Source organism: Coccomyxa subellipsoidea (genome assembly GCF_000258705.1).
Source record: "Coccomyxa subellipsoidea C-169, whole genome shotgun sequence".
NCBI classification, from domain to species: domain Eukaryota; kingdom Viridiplantae; phylum Chlorophyta; class Trebouxiophyceae; family Coccomyxaceae; genus Coccomyxa; species Coccomyxa subellipsoidea.
This window is the reverse complement of record NW_005178028.1, coordinates 883,674-906,160: the sequence shown is the minus strand read 5'-3', so window position 1 is coordinate 906,160 and position 22,487 is coordinate 883,674. Positions and strand designations below refer to the sequence as shown.

At 52.3% G+C, this 22,487-nt stretch overlaps 5 protein-coding genes across 5 annotated transcripts; 2 read left to right on the top strand and 3 right to left on the bottom strand.

The window, feature by feature from the left end:
- Positions 1–345: 345 nt before the first annotated feature.
- Positions 346–1,397, top strand: COCSUDRAFT_8729 (MFS general substrate transporter; the record flags this gene model as incomplete). Its single annotated transcript, XM_005645013.1, has 5 exons — positions 346–409; positions 495–569; positions 677–734; positions 826–965; positions 1,261–1,397. Coding segments are annotated over 5 exons (474 nt in total), but the record flags the coding sequence as incomplete, so codon positions are not given.
- A 3,236-nt stretch (positions 1,398–4,633) lies between these two features.
- Positions 4,634–6,950, bottom strand: COCSUDRAFT_43951 (L domain-like protein; the record flags this gene model as incomplete). Its single annotated transcript, XM_005645012.1, has 7 exons — positions 4,634–4,740; positions 5,113–5,230; positions 5,486–5,611; positions 5,847–6,127; positions 6,299–6,362; positions 6,518–6,649; positions 6,849–6,950. 7 exons carry the CDS (start codon positions 6,948–6,950, stop codon positions 4,634–4,636), a joined length of 930 nt encoding a protein of 309 aa, XP_005645069.1.
- A 705-nt stretch (positions 6,951–7,655) lies between these two features.
- COCSUDRAFT_57673 (hypothetical protein) lies at positions 7,656–10,035 on the top strand (the record flags this gene model as incomplete). The annotated part of the gene is made up of 8 exons (XM_005645011.1): positions 7,656–7,676; positions 7,831–7,935; positions 8,039–8,175; positions 8,419–8,500; positions 8,731–8,817; positions 8,944–8,991; positions 9,204–9,386; positions 9,742–10,035. The coding sequence occupies 8 exons, from the start codon at positions 7,656–7,658 to the stop codon at positions 10,033–10,035; spliced, it is 957 nt and encodes a 318-aa protein (XP_005645068.1).
- A 331-nt stretch (positions 10,036–10,366) lies between these two features.
- On the bottom strand, positions 10,367–17,279 carry COCSUDRAFT_37790 (alanyl-tRNA synthetase; the record flags this gene model as incomplete). Its single annotated transcript, XM_005645010.1, has 16 exons — positions 10,367–10,642; positions 10,995–11,158; positions 11,572–11,743; positions 11,944–12,056; positions 12,312–12,474; positions 12,703–12,822; positions 13,129–13,364; positions 13,679–13,898; positions 14,212–14,323; positions 14,488–14,717; positions 14,827–14,940; positions 15,074–15,196; positions 15,390–15,600; positions 15,976–16,193; positions 16,461–16,705; positions 17,273–17,279. The coding sequence occupies 16 exons, from the start codon at positions 17,277–17,279 to the stop codon at positions 10,367–10,369; spliced, it is 2,724 nt and encodes a 907-aa protein (XP_005645067.1).
- Positions 17,280–17,997: 718 nt separating this feature from the next.
- COCSUDRAFT_57670 (NAD-dependent formate dehydrogenase 1B) lies at positions 17,998–20,887 on the bottom strand (the record flags this gene model as incomplete). The annotated part of the gene is made up of 9 exons (XM_005645009.1): positions 17,998–18,111; positions 18,342–18,454; positions 18,725–18,869; positions 19,111–19,326; positions 19,662–19,781; positions 20,060–20,119; positions 20,318–20,496; positions 20,598–20,760; positions 20,882–20,887. 9 exons carry the CDS (start codon positions 20,885–20,887, stop codon positions 17,998–18,000), a joined length of 1,116 nt encoding a protein of 371 aa, XP_005645066.1.
- Positions 20,888–22,487: the final 1,600 nt, after the last annotated feature.

The following is a 22,487-nucleotide window of genomic DNA, read 5'->3' as shown; positions in this document are numbered from 1 at the left end:
TGCAGATGAGACTTCCAATTTGCTACCGAAATTTTCATCAGCAGCTCCTGGATCGGCTGAGAGCCCTGTGTATACATTGAGCAGCACCCCATCCGGTGATGACCCAGAGCAGGTACGAGGAGTCAATTCCCTGATATCCTACCCAGACAACTTAGCACGCACAGCCCATTTTATTCAATCCAATGGCATGTTGCACACGCGCAGGCCTTGCATGGCAGAGAAAGCTATGCTCATGATGCCTCTCAGGCAGCATGCATGCGTCCCTCTGAGGCACTGCCAAATGGAGTCCAAGAACAGCACAGGTTCTCTGTGCAACAGGGCACTTATGGGAAGGCTGTGCTCCGAAAAGTGGACCACCACCTCTTGCCTTTCTTTTTCAGCGTGGCTCTTTTGTGCAGTATTGACCGTGGTGAGTCACTGACCGGCCAGTTCACGTCTCGAGCAAAGATAATGAGTTGTGGCCAGGAGACTAACTCGCCGATGGTGTGGTGCAGCAAATCTGTCATATGCAGCTTTGCAGCTCAATCACGACCTAAAGTTCTCCCATACTGTGTATGGCCTCGGATCAGGTAAGGCAAGGCACTGTAATCGATGTGCTGCATGATCTTTCTGTTTATGCGCCAAACTGAAATGCTGGGGGGCTCATCCGTCCCTGATATACCTGTTGGAGGTGCAGGGCTGTTCTTTCTAGGATACATGGTATTCCAGGTGCCTTCCACATATGTCTGTGCAAGGTGAGGGCCGATTCCCCCTATTTTATGACTTGCTCCCACCATCAAAGAGACCATTTCTGTGACTGCTCATGTCTTGTGCTGGCCACTGCAGGGTTGGAGCGCCCAAGTTTCTGGGCACAATCGTTGTTGTGTGGGGGCTCGTTGCTACGCTGTTTGCATGGATGCAGACCAGTGCCCAGTTCTACACCCTCCGACTCATCCTGGGCTTGGCAGAGAGTGGAGCCTATCCTGGTACAGACCCACTGTCCCTCTATCAAATATCCTAATTTCTTACCTACTGAGTGCCACCGCAATTGAACATAATATGGGGGACAGATGCATGAGCAAAAAGAGGGCTTGGACCCAGAACAAGGAGTGGGATGAGATCTTTGTGGGGTGTTTCTGGCCCTTGAGCGGTCAAGATGCAGCTTGCATGTACTGCATCTTTAACTCTGTAACGACAATCATGATGTATATCATATTCATGTTCGTGCACAATATTTTATTAAAACTTTGAGAATGCTTGCAAAAGCGCTTTCATGCGCAGGGATGTGGTACTCGCTGGCGCTGTTCTATGACGACAAGGAGTTGGGGGTGGCATACACAACGGTGTCAACCGCCACTGCAGTTGCGGGGGTCCTGGGGGGACCCATAGCAGCCGCCCTGCTCTCCCTGAACGGCTTGGCTCGGTTGCGCGGCTGGCAGTGGCTGTTCCTGCTGGAGGGCTTCCCAGCGGTGGCCCTGGGCATTGCCATCTGGTGTTTGCTGGCCCACAGCCCTGAACAAGCCTCCTTTCTCGCCCCCGACGAGCGCCAGTGGCTGATCGACAGGTGAATGCCTTAAAGGATAGAGCAAAAGTGGATGTTAATATTACTACAGTCCTTAAGGACTAGGTACTTCAAGCAATACCTGAATTTTTGCTCTCCAGCGTTCTCGATTCTTGCACTTCCTCCACCAGCATGGATTGCCAGCGCAAAAACTGGCGCAAATCCTGAAGCACTTCAATGCCCCAACTCTGCGTGCATTTTTCTGCAATGTTGCAATGTTTTGCTTGCACTGAGATGCCTTGGAGGCGTTGCCGAGAGGCTTATAGGATTGGATGTTCCTCACACGCTCCTGAGGCTCTTGATGTCGCTCTCTGCGCAAAAAACCAAGAGGACCCATCATCATTGGTGACATGGAAGAGTTCCTGACGATGAGATCCTATCATTGAAGGTTGGACGCTCACATTTGTGAGATCCCATCGTTACGAGGTGGGACATGCAGGAAGTTTAAGCAGTCAGGGGCTAAACCGGCGCCAGTGGAAGGGGAGGAGCAGATGGTCACGAAGCTGAGGATCTCACAAACTGAGGAGCCGCAGTCCAGTCAGCCCTTCTACAAGAACTGGTGTATCTGGTGGGTGGCTGCCAAGTGTATCTGTGGCTTTGAGTGGCCCAAATGGTGTTTATGCTCTGCTTGACTACCTTTCCCCCGTGACTACAGCATTGGTCACCATGGGAAAATTAAATAAATTCCATGGCCAAGACGCCAACTGGTCTGGTGTTGCGTGCCAGGTACCTGGGAATTGTGTGGACGCTGGTAACAACTGGGCTGGATGGCATTGTGTTTTGGGGTCCAATCATAATCCACACCATCCTCGACACTGACTCAGCCCCAGGTAGACCTACCGATTACCACCCAGCACCCAGCACAGCTGCAGCTTTCATAGAAGTAACACAAAGGCTGACACGGAGTCTTCTCGGTACATGCAGGGACAGCAGGGGCAGCCGACCAAGCAGAAGATGTTCAGGAGGCAGGTGCAAGCACATGGGACACGGTACAAGCAGCGTTGCTGTCAGGCATCCCCTTTGGAATTGCTTCCGTATGCATGCTGGTGCGTGATTGAATTCCCTCTCTAAAAAAATTCACCTTGCCGCGTATGTCAGATATCTTTGATCATCATGTCATGCGGTGCTGCAAATTGCATGTTACAAGCAGCCATACAGCTGCCAAATTAGTAGAGCAGAATCACACCAGAGATTCACTTTGTATGTGCAAGTGACCTGATCTGTACCAGGTTTGCCTGATCGTGGTCAGATTAGGCTCTCCCCATTGTTAGTCACACCAAAAAATAAGCTGCACAACCAGATCCTTGCAGACAGCAAGATTAAGGATCCACGATTGCAACATTTGAAAGATCTTCGCATGACGGCAGACGCAAGCACATGCAAGGTGCGTGCAGGTGAATGCGAAGCTGTCAAAGAGGGCGGCGGAGAGGCAGTGGCATGGCGCAGTGTCCTTGTTTCTGGGTGCACTCTTCCTGGCGCTCATGCCTGCTTTCATGGGACGAGTTACATGGGCGGCCTTCATCTGCCTGAGCCTCGCGGCCGGAGGCATCTGGGCGGTTCATGGGCCGCTCCTATCTTGGCCTGCTGCCATTCTGCAGGGCACCAATGCTGCGGCAGGTGCAAAGTCCTCCCCCTGAATCTCATGCCCTTTGAGAATGGCAAGGGTTACTGTACATGCACTGTTCACAAGGCAGTCGGTGTGTTCTGGATTTGCGTGTCTTGTTTCTCGGTGCAACATCGTCTGCAGCCGGGCATTTGCTGACATCATATTGATATTATCATCATCATGCTGATGATTGTTCTGATGCGCTGCAGGATTTGCGCTGATGAAGATGCTGGGCAGTGTGGGCAGCTTTTGCGGGCCTGTGCTGATCGGCACGCTTGCAGATGCGAATGGAGGCAGCTTTGTTCCACCTATGCTCGTGCTATCCAGCCTCCTGTTGGTTGGTTCTATCATGCACCTCCTCTTCAGGGAACCAGGTACATTGCAGTGTCCGCCACCGCTCCTAACATTTCTAAAGAGCCTCTGGACCATCGATCACATTTGTCGTGCACTTCTTCATCGTTGCCTCATAACAAGTCCCTTCAACCATGTGTCTCTGACTTACAGGCTACTTGACTGCCCGTTGCAGCCACAGCACTAAGAACATTGAATATCTTGCAGATCCTTCTGCAAGATCCTGTGAAGGTTGTCATGAGGTCATTTGCTCCTTGCTTGCGCAGGTACAAGTCAAGGCCTGCTGCCCCGCTTACCATACAGCTGTGGCAGGTTTATGAAGCGCTCACGCTCTGACATGCACACTGTCACTCTGGGCCCCACGCTGCGCAAGATTTTTGGCACCAGGCAAGTTGCTGACACATCTGAGGGCCTTCCAAAAGAACTTGAATGCCGTGGTTTTTTGTCAGCGTGTATGGCACCCAATTGCACCAGGAGAGAATACATACATGAAAGGCAGTGTGAGCGCCAAAGTAGGAATGACGGTGAAAAGTGCATCAAACATACAAACACCTCCTGGCCACACAGTTGCAAATGTCCGATCGTGCAATTCATGCACAGTGATGGTGATTATGTACCGGAGATGTGTGATGTAATGTGCCTGTGATTGCAGGGAGTTCACATTTCAGCGGTGGAGCAGTGAAGCAGATGCATTTGAGGGGCACTCTGTGGGGCAGCAGCAGTCAGGAGGGCACACTTCCAGACAGCACCCTGCAGCACACCTCCTGGGAGAGGAAACTTACTTGTGGGAGAAGCATAGCGAGCTCCCCAGATTCTGAGTCCTGCCGGATTCACGTGTTCATTTTTTGAACATCGGGAATACAGTTGAACAAGAGAACTGAAGTGCATGGATTTTGTCTCCAGTGATGAGAATCTGAAGATCTTACACGACTGTGTTGCCCAGCAATCATTGCCCATGATGTGCCACAGAGTACAAGTTTGAAATCCCAAACAAGAGACTTGCTCATGCTGCGCCTTGTTTTGCTTTCTTGCTTTTGGCTTTCTTGCTCTTTGGCAGCCGCACAACTGCTTCTGGTCGTATAATAGCTTGCTCCGGCTTCGCTGACGTCTTCTGCCCTGCCTTGCCATTATGCTTGTCAGTTGACATCCCCGGATCTGTTGCAGCACCCGGTGCCGGAGCCTCCCAAGACCATCCAGTTGCTGTGCCGAGCGCTTCTGGTTCGGCTGCCAGAAGAGCAGCAGCCTGTTCAAAGCAGAGACACAAACCATCTCATGCAGTGTACTAGATCTGGACAGCATAGACACTGTCAGGTACACAGCGTAGAAAGCACAGTCTTGTCAAAGTCATTCGTGATAGCACTTTCGCATGAAGCACACACCTGTGCGCCTCGTGCCAGTGCGGTCACCTTCTGCTGCTTTCTGTCGCCTGCGTCTGGATGTGCCTCAAAAACTCCCACCATTGCCGGTCTGTGTGGGGCCCTAGTGTCAGGCAAGCCGCCTTGCTCTGTCACAGAACTTTTGCCAGGAGTCTTGTCACCTGAAGCCTTGGTGACGGCTGCCGTCTCTTTTCTTGGTCCCCTCTCCTCGTCTTGCAACCGCTGCTTCTTTCTCGCACCTACGCTGTCCTTCTCTGCTGCGCCATCACGCATGCATGTCTGCTCGCCCACATCCTGCATCTCTTGCTCTGGCACACCACGCTTCTTCTTCTGTTTTGCTTGCGTGCCATCCCTCGCCTCCGCCTCAGAGACTGGCATCTTTTTATCTCTGCTCTTCCCTGCGGCTCTGTCCTTCCCTACATTTGCTGACAAGCCAGCGCCACCTGCCGAAGTTGACGCTGACTTTGTCCTGTCCTTTCTATCTGGCATGCCCGCAGCGGGCTGTGTTGCATGCTGCCGGGCTGCTTCTGCTGTGTGCTGTGCTGCAGCAACTTCTGCTGTGCTGGGAATCTGCAGTGCTGCCTTGGGCTGCTTTGAGCGCTCAGCTGCCACCCGCTTGTTGTCCAGGACATCCAGGTTCGGCAGCATGCGCAGGATGCTCTGCGGGTAGTCATCTGTTTGGGACACTCCGCAGCTTTTCAAATTCAAATTCCTCAGCCAGGGCAGCGCTGCCAGGACCTGCACACAGAAAAGCCCGCGCCCCCTCAACACACAGCCATGGCCTCTTGGTAGATGATCGTCTGTTGGACTTTGATACTCTGAAGGAAAACCACCCCATAGATGGCTTTCAATAACAGCCCAGAGCAAAAATTATGCTGAGGTTTCTTTGTTAGGCACAGTGTGATTGCAAACATACATTACCCCACAAGATCGTAGTCTCACAGGCACACACGCGATGAGCTAGTCTTTGCACCTTGAGTGCGTCTGTGTCTGCGATGGGGTTGTCTCCCAGGTCCAAGATGCGCAGCTGGGAATTTGCCGCCAGCTCAGCCGGCAACAAATCGATGGCGTTGTGGTTCAGCCGCAGCTCTTTGAGCGCTGTGCAGTGCGAGAGCGCGTCCCCGATGCTGCTGAGCTGGTTGTGCGCCATCGAGAGCTTCTGCAGGCCCCCGCACTTGTGCAGGCTGGTGCCCAGTTCCTTGAAGGCATTTTGCTTCAGCACAAGTGTGTTGAGGTTTGGCAGCCGCTTCAACCCTGCATGCACCAGCCATTTCGCAAAAAAGCATGCCTTTACGGTAACACAAATCAATTATATTTTGAAAACACTCCGCATGCAGCAATGCATCGCTGTCTTAAGCTGTTGCGGGCAAGCAGAGCGCTTGCCTGAGATAGATGTGATCTGGTTGTCATTAAGAATGAGGGCACCCAGCTGGTCAAGACCCTGTATCCTGATCTTGCCAGCCAACTTTGCATGGCCCACATTCAGAACCTGCATCATGATGACACCAAGTGTCAAATGCGGCCCACCCCAATAAAGCCTTGCTGAAATGGCAACTTGACGGTCCTGCATGCACAGAGGAATCGGCAACAGCGGAGGCAAAAAATGTTTGCCTGCAGGTTTGTGAGACACTGCAGTGGTCCCACGTCGGCGATCGGGTTGTTTGCAAGTGATAGCCACTTGATCTGCTGGCAGGTGGTTGCAAAATTCGTGTCCTGGATGTTGTTCAGGCTCAGGTCGAGTCTGATCAAGCTAGGGCATGTCGTCAAGTCACCAACCTGCCCACATGCACAGCTTTGCTTCTTTGACGCACAGGTATAAGACTGATTGAGATGAATCCTTCCCAGATCCCCAGCAGAGCAGCCGAAGAACCCGCACTAGGAAAAGATGCGTGCGCCCACAATGTTGTTGTCATCCAGACCAAATGTGATGAAGACTCATGATGTTCTTAGTACAGAGCATGAGCTGGAAACGCACCTCCACGATGTCCTTTGCCGAGACATTGAGCCGCTCAATTTCTTTGCTATTCTGCTCCGGAAAAAGCTTGCGTATGAGCTTGGGAGTCAGTTTCTGTGACATTTCAAGGCAATCACCTGATGATAAAAGCAAACTCAGCTACTTTCACGAAACAATTCAGGCCATGCAGCTAGCACTAGAGTAGCATCCGAAATCTTTGGGGCATCGAAGCTGTCCTGTGGTCTTTGACAATACTCAAGCGAGCAAAAACCTTTCCTTGACGCACAATTAGCTCAACTTGGACTCCAAGACGAATGGCTGAGCTTGGGCTGAGCTTGGGCATTGGCAGCCTTTAGCCAAGTTTGGCTGCATAGGTCAGGCAGGTCCTTCTGGCAATCCCCAGAGCAACAGGAAGAGAACGAATCGCAGCAATAAATATACATGTCTGACAGGTCAGGGTTGCTTCATTTGTGCTGTCAAGAGTTTAGAGCCCCTCGGACGATCTCACTTGCCCGATTTGTGTGAGTACAAAGGTCTGGGACAAAGAGTAAAATCGATGCAAAACAAAGTTTCTAGCTCTGCTGATTAGGATTCAACAGGACATGACATTGCTTGCATGCTAAGCTGTTGCTAGGTGGGTCGGCATGAGCTTTAGGCGCCTCTCCCAGACTGTCTTGAGGGCATTCAGATCAGGCATCAGGGAAGATCTTGCGCTTGCAAAGAGTGTCAATGCTTCATCTTCCTGCTCGCAAGCTGCAACAACTCCTCTAGCGCAGCAGAGATCTCTCAACAGTTGGAGTGCACCATCTGTTTCTAGCAGACCATATGATGCTGAACGAGCTGACAGGAGTAACCATCAATCAAAGTGGAGTAATCAGAGGCTAAATTCACAGCTTCGCCATGCAGCCGGGTTTGCGGTGGGTGCTGCTTACAGTTGAGCATCTCCTGTGCTCAAATCTTGCAGTAGATTCGTGCATCTCTCTGATTTTCAAACTGCGCGCAGACACAAACATCTGGCAGCAGTGGAGATGGACAGGATGCTGAGGAGCCAGTGGATGACTTTGGAGTCGCAGCGTTTGAGGCAGACATGAGGCAGTATGCCCAGCAGGTGCACATCGCATCGAACTACCAAATGTATGCTCACACTCTGGTCTCCATTTGAACCTGAGTGTGAAATTTGATTGAATCCTGAAGTTTGCATGGATATGCAGGTGGCTCAGGATGATGAGATTCACGAGGATGCCACCGTGCTCAGTTCTTCTCGGCGAAGAGGAGAGCTCAGCGCTGACGAGGATGAAGAGCTGGATGAGGACGACCCGCTCTTTAGCATGAGCAAAACGCAGGCGCGGTGAGTTTCACGTCCCTCAGCAGATAGCCTGACGCAAGCCTGACATGCCACAAGGTCACTCCACCTAGTTCCAAGCGCTGTTGTCAGCTTTAGATGCGCAAGATCCAGCATGGGAGTAAATGTTACTGGGGAGAGCCTATTCCGACCACAATCAGGCAATCTTGTTACAGATAAGGACAGACCCAAAAAATTGGGGAGTGAATGGCATGAGCTGAAAGTATCAAACTTCCATTGCGCGTGCAGGTTCCATCTGACGCAGATCCTGAAGGGCAGGGGCGGTACGCCGCCAATGCAACGAGGCTCAGAGAACGAGGAGCGCATGGAAGTAGAGATGGCAGACTTCATGTCGGACTTCAAAATGCAGGCATGGCCCAGTCTTCATGCCCTTTCCCAATGTGACTGGCAGACCATGCATGCACCCAACATGGGCCTACATAACCCAAAATTGCAGGCTGCATGCCACATGCAGATATCTGGAAACAGCCCTTCTTCAAGGAACCGGATGTTTCTTGGCAACGAGATTATCAGCTTTTCAACATTTTATCCGTTGGGCAGGTGGTGGATGTGAACCGCTCAAATAAGGGCACGCGCTCTGGTGGCATCGGCAGGTTCTCCACCATGGTTGTGGTCGGCAATTTTGCGGTGCGCTCCTCTCCCACTCCATGGCCATTGCAGCGCACCATGACTGTATCGAGTGCTGTCTACAGTACTGCAACGTGCTGCTGGGGCTGTCAAGTTGTACAGTGAGACTCTGTGATGGCTCTGCAGGGTGTGTTGGGAATGGGCGTCGGCAGGTCGGCAGAGCTGGCGGACTCTGTCAAGAAGGCCTATGCTCAGGCACGACACTCTTGCTTATCTTGTCTCTTTATTCGCAGGATGTTCATGCAAGGTTCCCTGCCAGACATGACTGCTGTTGGGGGGTGGCTGCTTCTGTTCTTACTTGCAGGATCTCTATGCAAGGTCTCACGCGGTGAGACATAACTGTCAAGGTTATGATGACTCACTGCGCCGGGCGCTGCTGTGTGCAGGCGTCGAAGAACCTGTTCTATGTGCCGCGGTTTCGGGGGCACACGATCATCCACCCCGTAACGGCCAAGTACGGGCGCGTGACGCTGCATGCCTACCCCATGACTAGCGGCAGCGGCATCCGTGCCAGCAAGCTCATGGAGAGTATCTGCCGCCTTGCCGGCCTGCAGAACATTGGCATCAAGGTATCTCCTCCAATTTGCTTTTCATGGATGTTTTGGTGTTTGAGCCAAAGTCACTGCAGGTAGGCCTCGATTCAGTCTGCAATTGTAAGGGCCTTAGGCTTGCGGCACATTTCTTCAGGCCGTGCATAAAGCATGTGTGACAGGTGGTAAGCAGACTGTGGCTTCTGTGGTGCCTCTGAACATGCCCATTTCCTGGGCTGAGCGGGAATGTTGCCTAACCAAGGCAACCTATTTTCCCTTCTTCGCGCTTGTTCTGTCTTGTATGGCTCTGAATTCGAACTTGCAAATTTTGTGTTCAAATGAGTATGACGAGATCATTCGGACAGCTCTGAGGGCGGGGTGTGTTGTGGGGCAGATCCATGGGTCGAGGTGCGCGCGCAACGCTGTCAAGGCGCTAATCGAGGCGTTCGAGAGCCAGCAGACGCTGAGTCAGACGCAGAAGGCGCTCGGCAACCGCAGGATCCGCGAGCTGGCGGTGGGCATGTTCCGGCGCAGTCCCAAGGAGTTGGTCAAGGGGGTGAAGGGCGAATGGTACAAGGACTTTTCCCGGCCCGGGATGCGCCGCGCGCCGCTGCCGACCCCAATGTCGGGTGCGGCGCTTGCTGACATCATCGGCCGCGATGAGCCAGTGGAGCGGAACTGGCAGTAGGCAGACCAATCAGCTTGGTGGAACTGTCATGTCATGCATGTCCTGTGACCCAGCTTTCTGCAGCCCCTGTCCTTGTGCTGTTGCCTGGAATAAGAACACTTAGATGGATGTGTGCTATTACATGTTGCCTGAAAAGATACACGACTCTTTAGACTGGGATCATGCATGCAGTGCTTTAAATTTTTGCAATGTGTTTCAAGCTTAAATCGATAAACAAAAACAGTGCTATCAGTGCTTAGACAGTCAAAATGAGACTCCACCAAACGTATTTAAACTTTTTATATAATGTATACACCCTCCCGCCATACCACTTTAGACCAGTGCACGACTATCAAAGCTGCTCCATGAGCTGTGTCTCAGCGGCTTCGAGCGCAGCGGGCAACCCGGCGGGGTCCTTGCCACCGGCAGTGGCCAGGTTCGGTCGGCCGCCGCCGCCACCGCCGCACAGCTTCGCCAGGTTCCCGGCAATTGCTCCCGCCTTGAGGCCCTTTTTCACCGCGCCTCCTCCGAGGGCCACCACAATGGCAACCTTGCCCTCCTCAGACACCCCCATCAGGGCCACCGCTGAGTCATCGCCGAGGCGCTCTTGCAAGCCCTTGGCAGCCTCCTGCTCGGGCAGAACCATTCACCCATGCGAAATCCTATCACACCTATCATAGTAATAATGTCATCTTGACCATTCACTCATAAAACATCCTGTCAAGAAGCGATGGTGTCATGTTGGGCACAGCACCACCGTGCTTTAAGGCAAAATCATTCCCTTCCTTGGCCTTGCCATTTCTGGCAGAAATATCGGCCTACAATGAACTCTGACGCCATGCCACCAAATCGTACACCACCAATGTTTCACATATAATTTTGCGTGGCTGTAAAGACAGAAAAAAAAGACGCAGGAGGAGGAAAATAGACATCTTTACAGTTATGTGCTGACAGAGTGTATCCGGCAGCAAGGAGAGCACCTGCAGGGCCTTGTTGTCGATGCCGTCCAGGCGCGAGACGACGACTCGTGCGCCGCTGGCGGTAGTTGCAGCACTGTCGGCCAGCGCGGCTGACTTGGCCAGCGCCAGCTCAGCGCGCAGCTTCGCCACCTCCTTCTGCGCACTGTATGCCTCCTCCGCCAACGCTGCACCACATGGAATCTATGTCAAGGCCTGGCCACTCCACTGACTCACGCATGTCAAGACATACCAGGACTGGCTGTTTTGGTGAGGACATGCAAAAAAGTGGTGCCGCTCTTGCTTTCATCAGGGACTCTTACAGAAGCACAATTGTGCAGTGTCCTGTTTATAAGAAACTACGTCAATAGGAACAACAGGGAAAGAACGTCGGCTACACAACAATGCACGGTACACCGAGCAGTAATATTTTGACCAAGAAATTTCAATGAACAATTGAGGTGAATCAGCCATAGTAGTGCATCTGCCAGAGCTTGTGGCACTTGCATGTGAAGAGCTTTTGCAGCCATCCTGCCTAAGGAGGCCCTCTGGGCACCAGCAAAAAGCAGCAGTTTTCAAATCTTTGAGTCAGGTGTCTCACCTGCCACGCGGCCGGGGATCTCTTCCGATTTGATTTTGAGCTGCGACGCAAGCGTGCGCACGATGCCGTCCACCTGGTTCAGGTATTGCACCGCGGCCGGCCCGACCACCGCCTCAATCCGGCGCACGCCCGACGCAATGCCGGCCTCCGATACAATCTTGAACGCCCCAATCTGCATCCAAATCCAATGTCACAACCCGAGCCTCCTGCAGATTGTTAGACTTTTATGCAGACACTGTCCTCCGGCCGGCTGGCCATCCTCACAAGGGTGGTGCGATCAAACCTTCCAGACGCTTGACATGCGCCAGGGCACGCCAACAGATTGCCATGCACATATAGCAGGAGATGTGCCAGGCAGAGCAAGAAGCTGACCTGGGCTGTTCGCTCGACATGCGTGCCACCACAGAGCTCCATCGATGCGCCTGGCACCTCAACCACGCGCACTGCCGCATCATTGTACTTCTCTCCAAACATTGCCACCGCGCCTGCACAGATGAGCAAAATACACTGCTTCAGACACCCTCCGCCTTTTTCATGAGATGCAGCTCAGAAGTTTTTTTGCACACCAGAGGGTCACAGACCTGGGCAATTGCTTGCCTATGTGCCGCTGCATCTGCGTCCTGTAATTTGCTCCTCAATGCGAGTCATCATGTATGGGTTGTGGTCATCTGTGATTAATCTGCAGCCTTGGCGCTGCAATTTTTTCTCACGCAAGGCTCAGGGAAGCAGAAAAGCCTTGCCTGCAGCCTTGGCTTCTGCCAAAGGCATTTCCCGAGTGGTGAGCGCAGTGTCCTCGGTGACCCAGCCATTCACCAGCTCCTCCACTCTGGCAACCTCTGCCTCCTTCAGGCCTCTGTGCAGGTTGAAGTCAAATCGCAGGCGGTCCGCCGTTACCATAGACCCCTGCATTCAGGAGTATTTCATGTTCAAAATGATGATGACAGCCGGTATTCAATCCCCTGCATGTTCATCAATGCCAGATGGTGATACCATGGCAGGCTTTTGGTGGGCACTGTGGCAGGAGCTCTGCTACAGATGATGGTTTCTGTTTCTCAGCCCTGTTCAGGGATATCCTTACCCAGCCAAAAAGAGATTCCACACAAAGTCTATTAGATGGGGCTTGAGGAGCACCTGTTGGCTGATCTCCCCTTCCTCTTTGAGGACCTGCTTGAGGGCGGACTGCAGGAGGTGGGTGGCTGTGTGGTGTTTTCTTGCGCCCTGTCTGCTGCTCGTGTCAACCTCTGCCATCACCTGCAGCGCCACATTTTCTTTGTAACTCGCAATTCCTCCAGCTGACTACATTGCAATGGTCTGAGCATGTTCAGGATAGAAGCATTGATGCCCGACAACAGACGCATTCCTACATAAGCAAATGATTGCTTGTAGAATGCATGTGGCGCACAAGTCGCCACTCCCTAAGGCCATCAGCCAGTGCACACTATGCCTCCAAGATTATTACTACGTGTGCCGATTGTACTGGTGACTACTGGTACTGTGAATGCTTCCAGAAGACAAACAGATGGCCGAGGGCAGCGTCGGCATGCATGGAGGGCTCACCATCTGCCCAACATGGAGGTCCCCCCGCTCGATGCTGCCGTGGTGAACCACAAGAGCGCCGCCGCCGGCCTTCTGTGTGTCGCGCACGCGCAACTCTAGTCCACTGCCGGAGCTCGAGGCCGCGCCGTTGTTGCCGCTGGAGGAGGCAACGCCCGTGAGACAGCCCCGGTCGCCCACCTGGCCGCCTGACTCAGCGTAGAAGGGCGTCCTGTCTAGGATCACCTCCACCTCGTCGCCTGCGCGTACGAATCTCGAGACTGACAGCTGCCGCATTTCACGGGGACTCTTGAGACATGCAACAGCAGGTTTTGAGGGAGCAGAAAAACAGGCATCAACAGCCGTGTGTGTGGTCTTGTGAGACAGAATTGGTCCTGGGAAAGGTCTCAATGAGACCAGACAAACGGTATGTGCTGATATTCATCTCCTATTTCATGAGACCCATGAGCTCCTGAAGAGTCACAGAGAGTGGACATGATGAGTTCGAGCATGATAGGTTCATTCAGGACAGGACATCCCAAAGTGTGACGCTTGTTTCAGCCGATCTACATACCGGCAGAGGCGGATTCCACGCTGCTGCCGCCGCGCAGGATGGCGAGGACGGACCCCGGTACGCGGAGAGGCCCGTGCTCATAGCCGATGAAGGAGGTGCGGCCGAGCTGCTGCGCCAGGTCTCCCAAGGCGTGGCCTGCCGTCATGTCGATGCTCCTGACCGCCTCGCGCGAGCGGCTCTTCTGGGCCGCCATCTCCGCCTCAAAGCCGGCCGCGTCCACCTGCGCAGGGTGTAAATTCACATTCAGTCACGTTATAATTACATTCAGTGTTTGATTCACCACTAAAAACCGGATGTGGTAACAGCCCTGCAGTTAGTGTATGCCTGACCCAGAGATTCTCACTCTTACCCATGCACAGCGCTACATCTTACGTATTTTGATCTGCTCCATTTGAATATCTGCTTCACATTGTCTCTTGGGTCAGGTGACTCGGACCAAAAATAAGGACCTCTTTCATGCAAATTTCTCATCAGCATGCATGACAAGGTTTCTCCAAAGAGTGCTGCTGATATTGTTGACAGCTGCTGAGTACCTGGATGTCCCTCTCGGCGGCCATCTCCTGGGTGATCTCCAGGGGAAAGCCGTAGGTGTCGTAGAGCTCAAAGGCAGCTGCACCGCTGACGGTTGCAGTGGACCCATCCCCCCTTTGAGAGGCTGCTGCCTCCAGCACTTGGTTCAACCTCTTTTCACCTGCTCAGCAGCCAGCAGACATCAACAACCCTATCTAATTTATCTGTTGGGAAGAACATTAGCAGCCCTGTCTCTCTGCAAATCTGGGCTGTGTATAGGCCTCGATAGAGCAGTATGCCAGAGAAGGAATTGATCGAGAGATCCCGACATGCAAAGGAAATCGGCATATGATGGGCATGGGAAACCACCTGCTTCCAGGGTGGACGCAAACTTCTCCTCCTCCCTGGCCAGCTCAGCAATGATGCGCTGCGAGTTCTGGGCCACTGCAGGGTCGCACCCGTCCGACAGCCCAATGACTGTCTCGGCCAGTGCGGGCAACATGACCTCCTTCACGCCCAACAGGCGCCCCTGTGACAATTGGCGCAATCATCTCAGAATCGACCGCGGCCATTTGTCTGCAAAGCTGAACTTTGCTGATATTTGTGTTGGGGATAGACAGTCAGGAAATTTGGATCACCTTCATGATGGTCCTCCTGATCAGCCGTCGCAAGACGTAGCCGCGGCCGATGTTTGAAGGAGAGACGCCGTCTGAGACCATGTACACCACCGCCCTCGCATGATCTCCCATCACCTGCAGCCATGATTACTAATTGATTACTTGGAGTGTATCCCATGATGTTAAAATGAGTGCCAGGACACAGGTAAATATGTATGTTGTCTTCCAAGACTTGTGGTCAAGCAAGGCAAACGTGCATGGCTGCTACCTTGAGGGCTGTCTGCTCTCCAGGGCTGGCACTGTGGTAGTCAAGGCCAGCAAGCTTGCCAGCCGCCGCCACAATGGGAAAGATCAGATCCGTCTCGTAATTGTTTGGCACGCATTGCAGGATCTGCATGTCAATAAAGGTGTTGTTAGAGAGGGTGTTTTCAACACCAAAATGTGAAGGGGCCCATGCTCGCATTAGGTACAGTGGTGGCCTGGCTGAAGACAGCACAACCATGCATTGCTCAACCTCTGTATGCCTAACAGACAATTCTGTAGGAGCTATATTAACTGCAACTTCATGCTGAGTGGTAGCATACCTGTGCAACACGCTCCAACCCCATGCCAGTGTCAATGTTCTTGTTGGCGAGGGGTGTCAGCTTGCCGTCCGGGCCCCTGTTGGACTCCATGAAGACGAGGTTGTAGAACTCGATAAAGCGCGAGTCGTCCTCCAGGCTGGCGCCCACAGTGCCCCTCTCGGGGTGGAAGTCATAGTACAGCTCTGAACAGGGACCACATGGGCCAGTGGGCCTGCAAAGCAAAGCAAGCATTGCTAGTCAAATTGACTTGCATGAGTCTGCAAAATTGCAGATCCGGGGATCACCAAATTATGGCATGCTCTATGACATAAGTGGGTCTGCTGCAAGATATACTGCCACATCCAGAACGCAAGTGAGCGCATTCCGCATTGCATCTGATGCAAATTCAAGCTATCTTTGGTGCCAGATCAATTGAGGCACCCAAGAGGTTGTGAATTGCACAAAGCGCAGCGAGGAAGGTATCACAAGCATTTTTGGATGAGACAGCACAAATTGGCAGCGGCCTTTACAAGCATTCCCAGGAATACAGAGTACTTCATTCAGTGAAACTCCTGGGGACAGGGCCAACGCGGTGAATAGTCCGCACCCGCTGGCCCAGAAGTTGTCTTCGTCCCCCAGGCGCACGAGGCGCTCGGCAGGGAACCCCACGCCGTCGCGCCACAGCGCAGCGGCCTCCTCGTCATCCTTGTACACGCTGACCCAGATTCGCTGGGCCGGAATGCCCAGCACCTTGGTCGACAGCTCCCACGCCATCTGGATGGCCTCCGCCTTGAAGTAGTCCCCAAAGCTGAAGTTGCCCAGCATCTGAGCGCAAATTGCACACCACTTATAACTCTGAACGGAACAGTCCTCCATTTCCATGGCTCACATTGCCGTTGCTCTCCGTCGCCATGATACTTTCATGGATTGGTATACTGTTTGCACTGCAATGCTTTGCCTTATCAAGAATGGCTCATGATCACATGCAAAGAGCCGTGCGGCTTTGGGCTATTCATATTTCCACTCAGGAAGTTTGGCATCAGGTCTTCACAGTGCAAGCAATGCACTGCCCAAGAGAGATTACTGTCTCACCTCAAAGAAGGTGTGGTGGCGAGCAGTCACCCCAATGTTCTCAATGTCCGAGACCCGCACGCACTTCTGCGTGGTAGTGGCTCTTGGGACGCTGCGAGGGGCCTGTCCAAGGAAGACGGGCTTGAATTGCAGCATGCCGGCGATGGTAAGCAGTACAGTGGGGTCTGCTGGTATGAGGGATGCCCCCTGCATGCGCGTGTGCCCCCTGCTCTCATAGAAGCTTAGGAATTTCTCCCGAATCTCTGCTCCACTGAGCCTGGGAGGGAGGGTCTTCTGGGCATCTGCTGTGCTGGGTGCCGCTGCGCTGCTCGCATCTGCACCACAGCATGCATCCATAAGCTCAACGATGAATAGAGCAAGTTGATCCGAATAAAAGTGTGGCGCGTTTAGCTGCCAGAGGGCTTTTGGAGAGTGCAGGCTGTGCGACCCTTAGAACTGATTGTCGTGTGTTTCAATTGGCATACCTGACACAGCCGCACTGCCACACGTCGCGAAGCTCCTGGTGAAGGCGTGGAACCTTCTCCTAGGCTCGCCTAACGAACAAGATCCCAGCAAAGAAAATGAGCCAAAGATGGCATATTCGAGGCAGAAAGGAGCTTTAATGTCATGCTGCAGCACCAGCTATGCAGATAGCTTTTTAAACTGCGAATGTTCCTTTGTTTAAACGTACACTTTGCCATCTCAACGGCGAAGTTGCTGTATGTAGGGTGTAAATCATCAGAAAAGAAATTACCTGTACAGTGTGATCTGATCTGCGAGAAATTTGTCTGAGCACGGAACAGAAAGCTCCTGCACATGGGTAATGCTCTTACACGCCATTGTGTCTGTTGTAAGAAAGACATTGGACTCGTACATACACACTGTCTCGATTGCAAGCCGATATTCATCCTTTCACTTTCAAAAAAAATTAGATATCTTCTATATATTGCAAGAACGTAATGGAAGAATCAATCACAGGTCTGGTGATCATCGCTGAGCCATCCAAAGCGCTCTACCCTCGGATTATAGAAGGGTTGCAGATAAATGGACATCTTCAGGCATGCAGGCTTGGGATGACACAGTTGCAGACAAAACAGAAAGCTATGGAAAATTCCAATGCAAGAACAGCCGACCTTTCCTTCATACCCGACAGACCACAGGCCTGCTCTGCTGCAGCAGATTTCCAAAGTGGGCAAGCATTGCACCAATTTGAAGGATTCTGGCCCACTGGCAAGGCAAAATGTGCACAATGTTCATACACCTTCACTCATGGTATTTAAAAGAATGATTGAACGTATCCCTCATTCATTCCACCTTGGACATGCCCTGATCGGGCATCATGCATGACAAGCCTAGCCCTCCTGCAATCTCTTGCACTCTCGCAGCCTGGAGCCAGCAAAGGGTTGACTTATTGTGGATTCTTGCAATCCCCAAAAGGTCCTTTTCCCAGCACCAGATGTTCAATACATCTTGCCAAAGCTTGGCGCCAGGCCAGCTTCCTGATGGATTCGCTGCTGCAGCATGCGGCGCTCCCATCTGATCATGTCTTCCAGAGAACTCAGCGGTACTGCGGTGCCAATTCCCCTTCGCGCACAATGTAGTAATCCTCCTTGAAGGGCTTGTGCTCAAACCAGGCTTCCAGCATCTCGCGCACCCCTTTGGAATACCGCTCCTGCATGCATGCAGGGGCAACACAGCATCTTCAGCCCTGTGTACTTCCGGATCTTTTCAGGCAACTGATCACCTATCCTCTCCCAGCAACTGATCACCTGAGAATCATCTGGTGTAGCCATGGTACAATAAGAGCACCAAGGTGCTGGAAAGCAGCTACGCTGGAGACAGAAAAGGAACACCGGTATGGGACTGTGTTTCGAGCTTTGATCATAAGAGTGAGAGGGGCACCTGGGCATCCAGAGTGGTGCCAGAGACGTGGGGGGTCATTGCATGGTTGGGCATGTGGCGCCACGGGTGGTTGGGGGGCGCCGGCTGCTGTGGCCACACGTCCCCAGCATAGCCTGCACACATGATCACGGAACACCTGATAAGCTGCTGTTGCTGTTATTTTTGGAGCAGGAGCACAGTCAGATGACAGGCAAAGCTTAGCCATGCCCGCAGCATTTCTGAGAATATAATTTGTGCTGTAAGTCCTACTCCATTACTGCGCTCGAGCTCTTCACCGCCATGATGGCGTGGATGTTTCAAGCGCGGCTGCTACTCTTGCTTGTCCTAGTCACTCTTAAAGTCATGTCACCTATGTAAACAGTGAGGAGATAATGTGCACAGACCTCCCAGCTGGCCGCTCTTGAGTGCTTCCACAACAGCGTCTTGATCAACGATTGCACCGCGCGCATTGTTGATGAGGTATGCGCCCCGCTTCATCTTGCCGATGGTCTCCTTGTTGAACATGCCCCTGCGAGGCAGTACCTCCTCCTTTAGCACAGTCCTGATGCACTGATGCATACGGTATAGGCTCATAATAGCTATGCAGGATTCTTGGACATTGAAACAACCCATGTGGTGGTCTCTGTGATAGGATCATCTGAAGCATTATCTGTGCCAAAAGTGCCAAGCTGCATTTGCAGATGGGCTGCAGAGTCTGCAGCCCGCTGGAAAGTTGCAACAACTCCATCCCTTGTGAACTTCGAGAAGATCTTTGCAAGACCCCATGTACGTCGCGCTCACATGTGGGGTATGCTGTGTAAAGATTGGAGTTGAACACAAGGAGCTTGGGAGCTTGCCTGGTGCTGTCGGTGAGGGGCACGTTGATGGTGACAATGTCACACTTTGACAGGAATGAGTTGAGGTCTTTCTCCCACTCCACGCCCATCTTATCAAAGCGATCCGCCTTCTGGTGGCGGTCATAATAGAGCCGCTTCACATCCCACGGCTGCACGGCACAAAAACTCATCAACGCCAACTTCTCGACAGATTGGCAGCTTGGGGATTCTCATCTCATATATCGTACCAAAGATGGGTCTATATTTAGAACTAGAGGGTCTAGTCCAGATTCAAATCTTGACTCATTGGTATGCATGTTTGCATGAAGTACGGTGGTGTGAGTTGCTGCTTGCAGTCTTCGAAGCTTGTCAAGGTACATTCCCAGCTGGTCTGTCTCAAAGGTGACCTCCAAGGCGGTTCAGATGAGAATGTGATTTGACAGGCTTCAATACTGTGGAAATAAAAGTAAGGAGATGCATGCGTGTGCATGGGAGAGGCGCACACCTCCAGGCGTTTCATGACATGGTGGGAGATGCGGCCGCCGCCCACTGTGCCCACAGTCTTCCCCTTGATGTCATAGGCCTTCCCTGCCACTGCCGGCACGTCCCACTGGTTGTTGATGACCTAGCCCAGCAGCATTGTATACAGATGTTCAGACGCAGCCTTACAGATCATGAATCTAGGGATACTCTCGCACAGGATTACATTCGCTGGGTGTGCTACAGGCGCATTTGATGCTCTTCAGGAGGCGACAGCAGCACTCGGCATGACTTGGTTGTTGGCGCAGAATCCACCAATCAGGTCCTGGGCGCACTGCTGTCATCACCTGCTGCGTGGCAGGCTGTGCGTATTGAACAGCCAAGGGGACATGCCTGGAGGTAGCCTGGCAGGAAGTTCCTGACAAGGATGAGCATTCGCATGACTTCGTCCTCTGCCACGCTCTCCACATTGCTGCCGGTTACCTGGAAAACCAATTCTCCATTCACATGCATGCACTGACCATAAGATATCTGATTCATGACATGTGAGTGCACGCGATGCAGCTGGCCAGCCCTTCCCCAAGAACATGCCTGCATCCTCAGAGAACTGCTTGATCTGTGAGCAAACACAAATGACATGCCCTGTGAAGAGATCGGCTGCATCCTCAGAGAAGAGCATACCTCTGCCACAGTGATGCCCTTGTCGGCAGCAGCGTGCAGGTCAATGTGGTCAGAGCCCACGCCTGCTGTCAGAATAAGCTCCAGCTTTGGAGCCTTCATGATGCGCTCGCGAGTCATATAGGCGGGGTGGAATGGAGTCGTTATGACGATGTTTGTGTCGGGCAGGTTCTTGTCAAGCTCTGCGCGAACACAGCCACATGAGTGCCCTTCTTGTCTGGACACCGTGATGCATGCTGAACACACAGAGGAGGTGATAAATCGGCCCACATAAGAGGGGCACCCGAATCCGGAGGCTCCTTGTCCGCAGTCGTGATGTAAGTGTGCCCCAAGCTCTCCAGCCACTCCCTGAGGCCCAAGCCGTTCTCGACGCAGTTGAGGTACTTCGGATTTTTGGCAGCTGGACCGCCCTTGGGCAGCACGGCAACGATCTTCTTCTTCTCTCCCTGCAGTAAAAGACGTAAATTGACCTGCTGATCATCTTCTAGCTTCAGTGATTATTATCTCGAAAGGGGTTAGTATGCATGGCAATCCGGAATCGTCAACCAGCAGCAACTTCGTGCTCACCCCCATGACGCGGTCGATCAGCTACTACGGAATAGGATTTACAGAAATTGAGGATGTCTATGTCGGAACGCAATTTAGCTCTCAAAATTCTCTTAATCGGATGATCTAAGGATGTCTAAATATAGGGCGGCCTAGATAGGCACATGCCAAGGATCTGGGGTGATTTGACATCATCCTCACAAGATCCAGACAAAGTGCCAACGCCGTGGAGGAACAGATCTGTGTCTCTAGAGGCCTTCCAGGGGTCCTGAAGCCTGACGCAAGAGGGACCATGAGGCATTATAATTAGGGCTCTGGTGCTGGCATGCCAACAAAGCATGCGCGCATCGAGAGAGCTCATGTACATGGTAGCCGGACACCCAGTCTGCAATAGAAGGGTGGTGGCCAGGCGCACACGGTGTTACTTTTGAGCATGGAAGCCAGTATCCGGGGCGCTGTACATCGTAACACCATGTAAACCTCTCTGTATCCCGAGACACTAATGTAGCGCAGCAAACATGCTTCAAGCTGTCAGCGGCAGATTTGCACAAGTAATAGACTGTTGACACAAGAGCGGAGGACACCAGATCTCAGCATTGGCACAATGCTTGCATTGACGTCATGATTGTGCATGACTTTTTTAGAACAATCCCCGCTCTGTGCAGAGGCAGGCAGGCACGAAGGCAGGCAGGATCCAGACATGGACAATTGCGGTTTAACTTGGTCTATCCTGGAGACAACATGGACTTGCACACCAGCCACCAATGGGAGCCTGAGGCTTGATCTTGAGTTTCTGACGCTGATGTAATCACGGGGCCCAGCAAAAAGTTAATCGCATGCAATTTCTTTTCACACTGTTGCAGTGTAGCAAATCATCCTTGCTGCTTTTCAAAAATGTATCCTGCCAGCACTAGCCGTCCAATGGCAATATATGGTGAACCAAACGAATTTGCGCAATCTAAGCGATAACAGCCATACAGCATTCGACAAGGTATCAGTTTCTAGTCAATAACATTTCATCTCAGTCATGACTTCCGGACAACACCATAGCGGCTGACTCCAAGTAGGAGACATTTCAAAGAATCCATTCAAAAGCCTAGGTGCTAGTAATCTACTCAATCTTGCCGACAAAGTGCCTTCAATGTACTTTTCTGAACTTTGCATGCAGTGTGTACATGAGGTTCTCAGTGTCCTATCAACTACTGCATCCCTGCAGCACAGCCGGCAGATGTATGCACAAACAACCACTCAAACCAAGCCAGTACAGAAAGTATTCTTTAGAATATTCTTGCCAAAAATCAGCTTGCTTGAATTGACAATCCGATGCGCTGCGCGACATTTATTGGCGTTGCTACTGCACGCTGCTCCTGCAATTAGACAAGGTGCGTCTGCAGGCAAGGTGCAAGTGAGTGCTGGCACAGGTTTAGCCCCTTCTGCCCCTGAGACTCGCCAGATCCAAGCATGTCCCAATCAGCATATGTACAAGGCAAGTTTGCTTCGCCCCGTCATGCGCCATTTATCCAGCCAAAATTCTCCCTGCTCCATTGAGCATATGCATCTCACTGGCCTTTAGGCGGGCTTCACCCTATCGTGAGCGCCTAGTTAGGCAAATTTCTCCCTGCTCCAG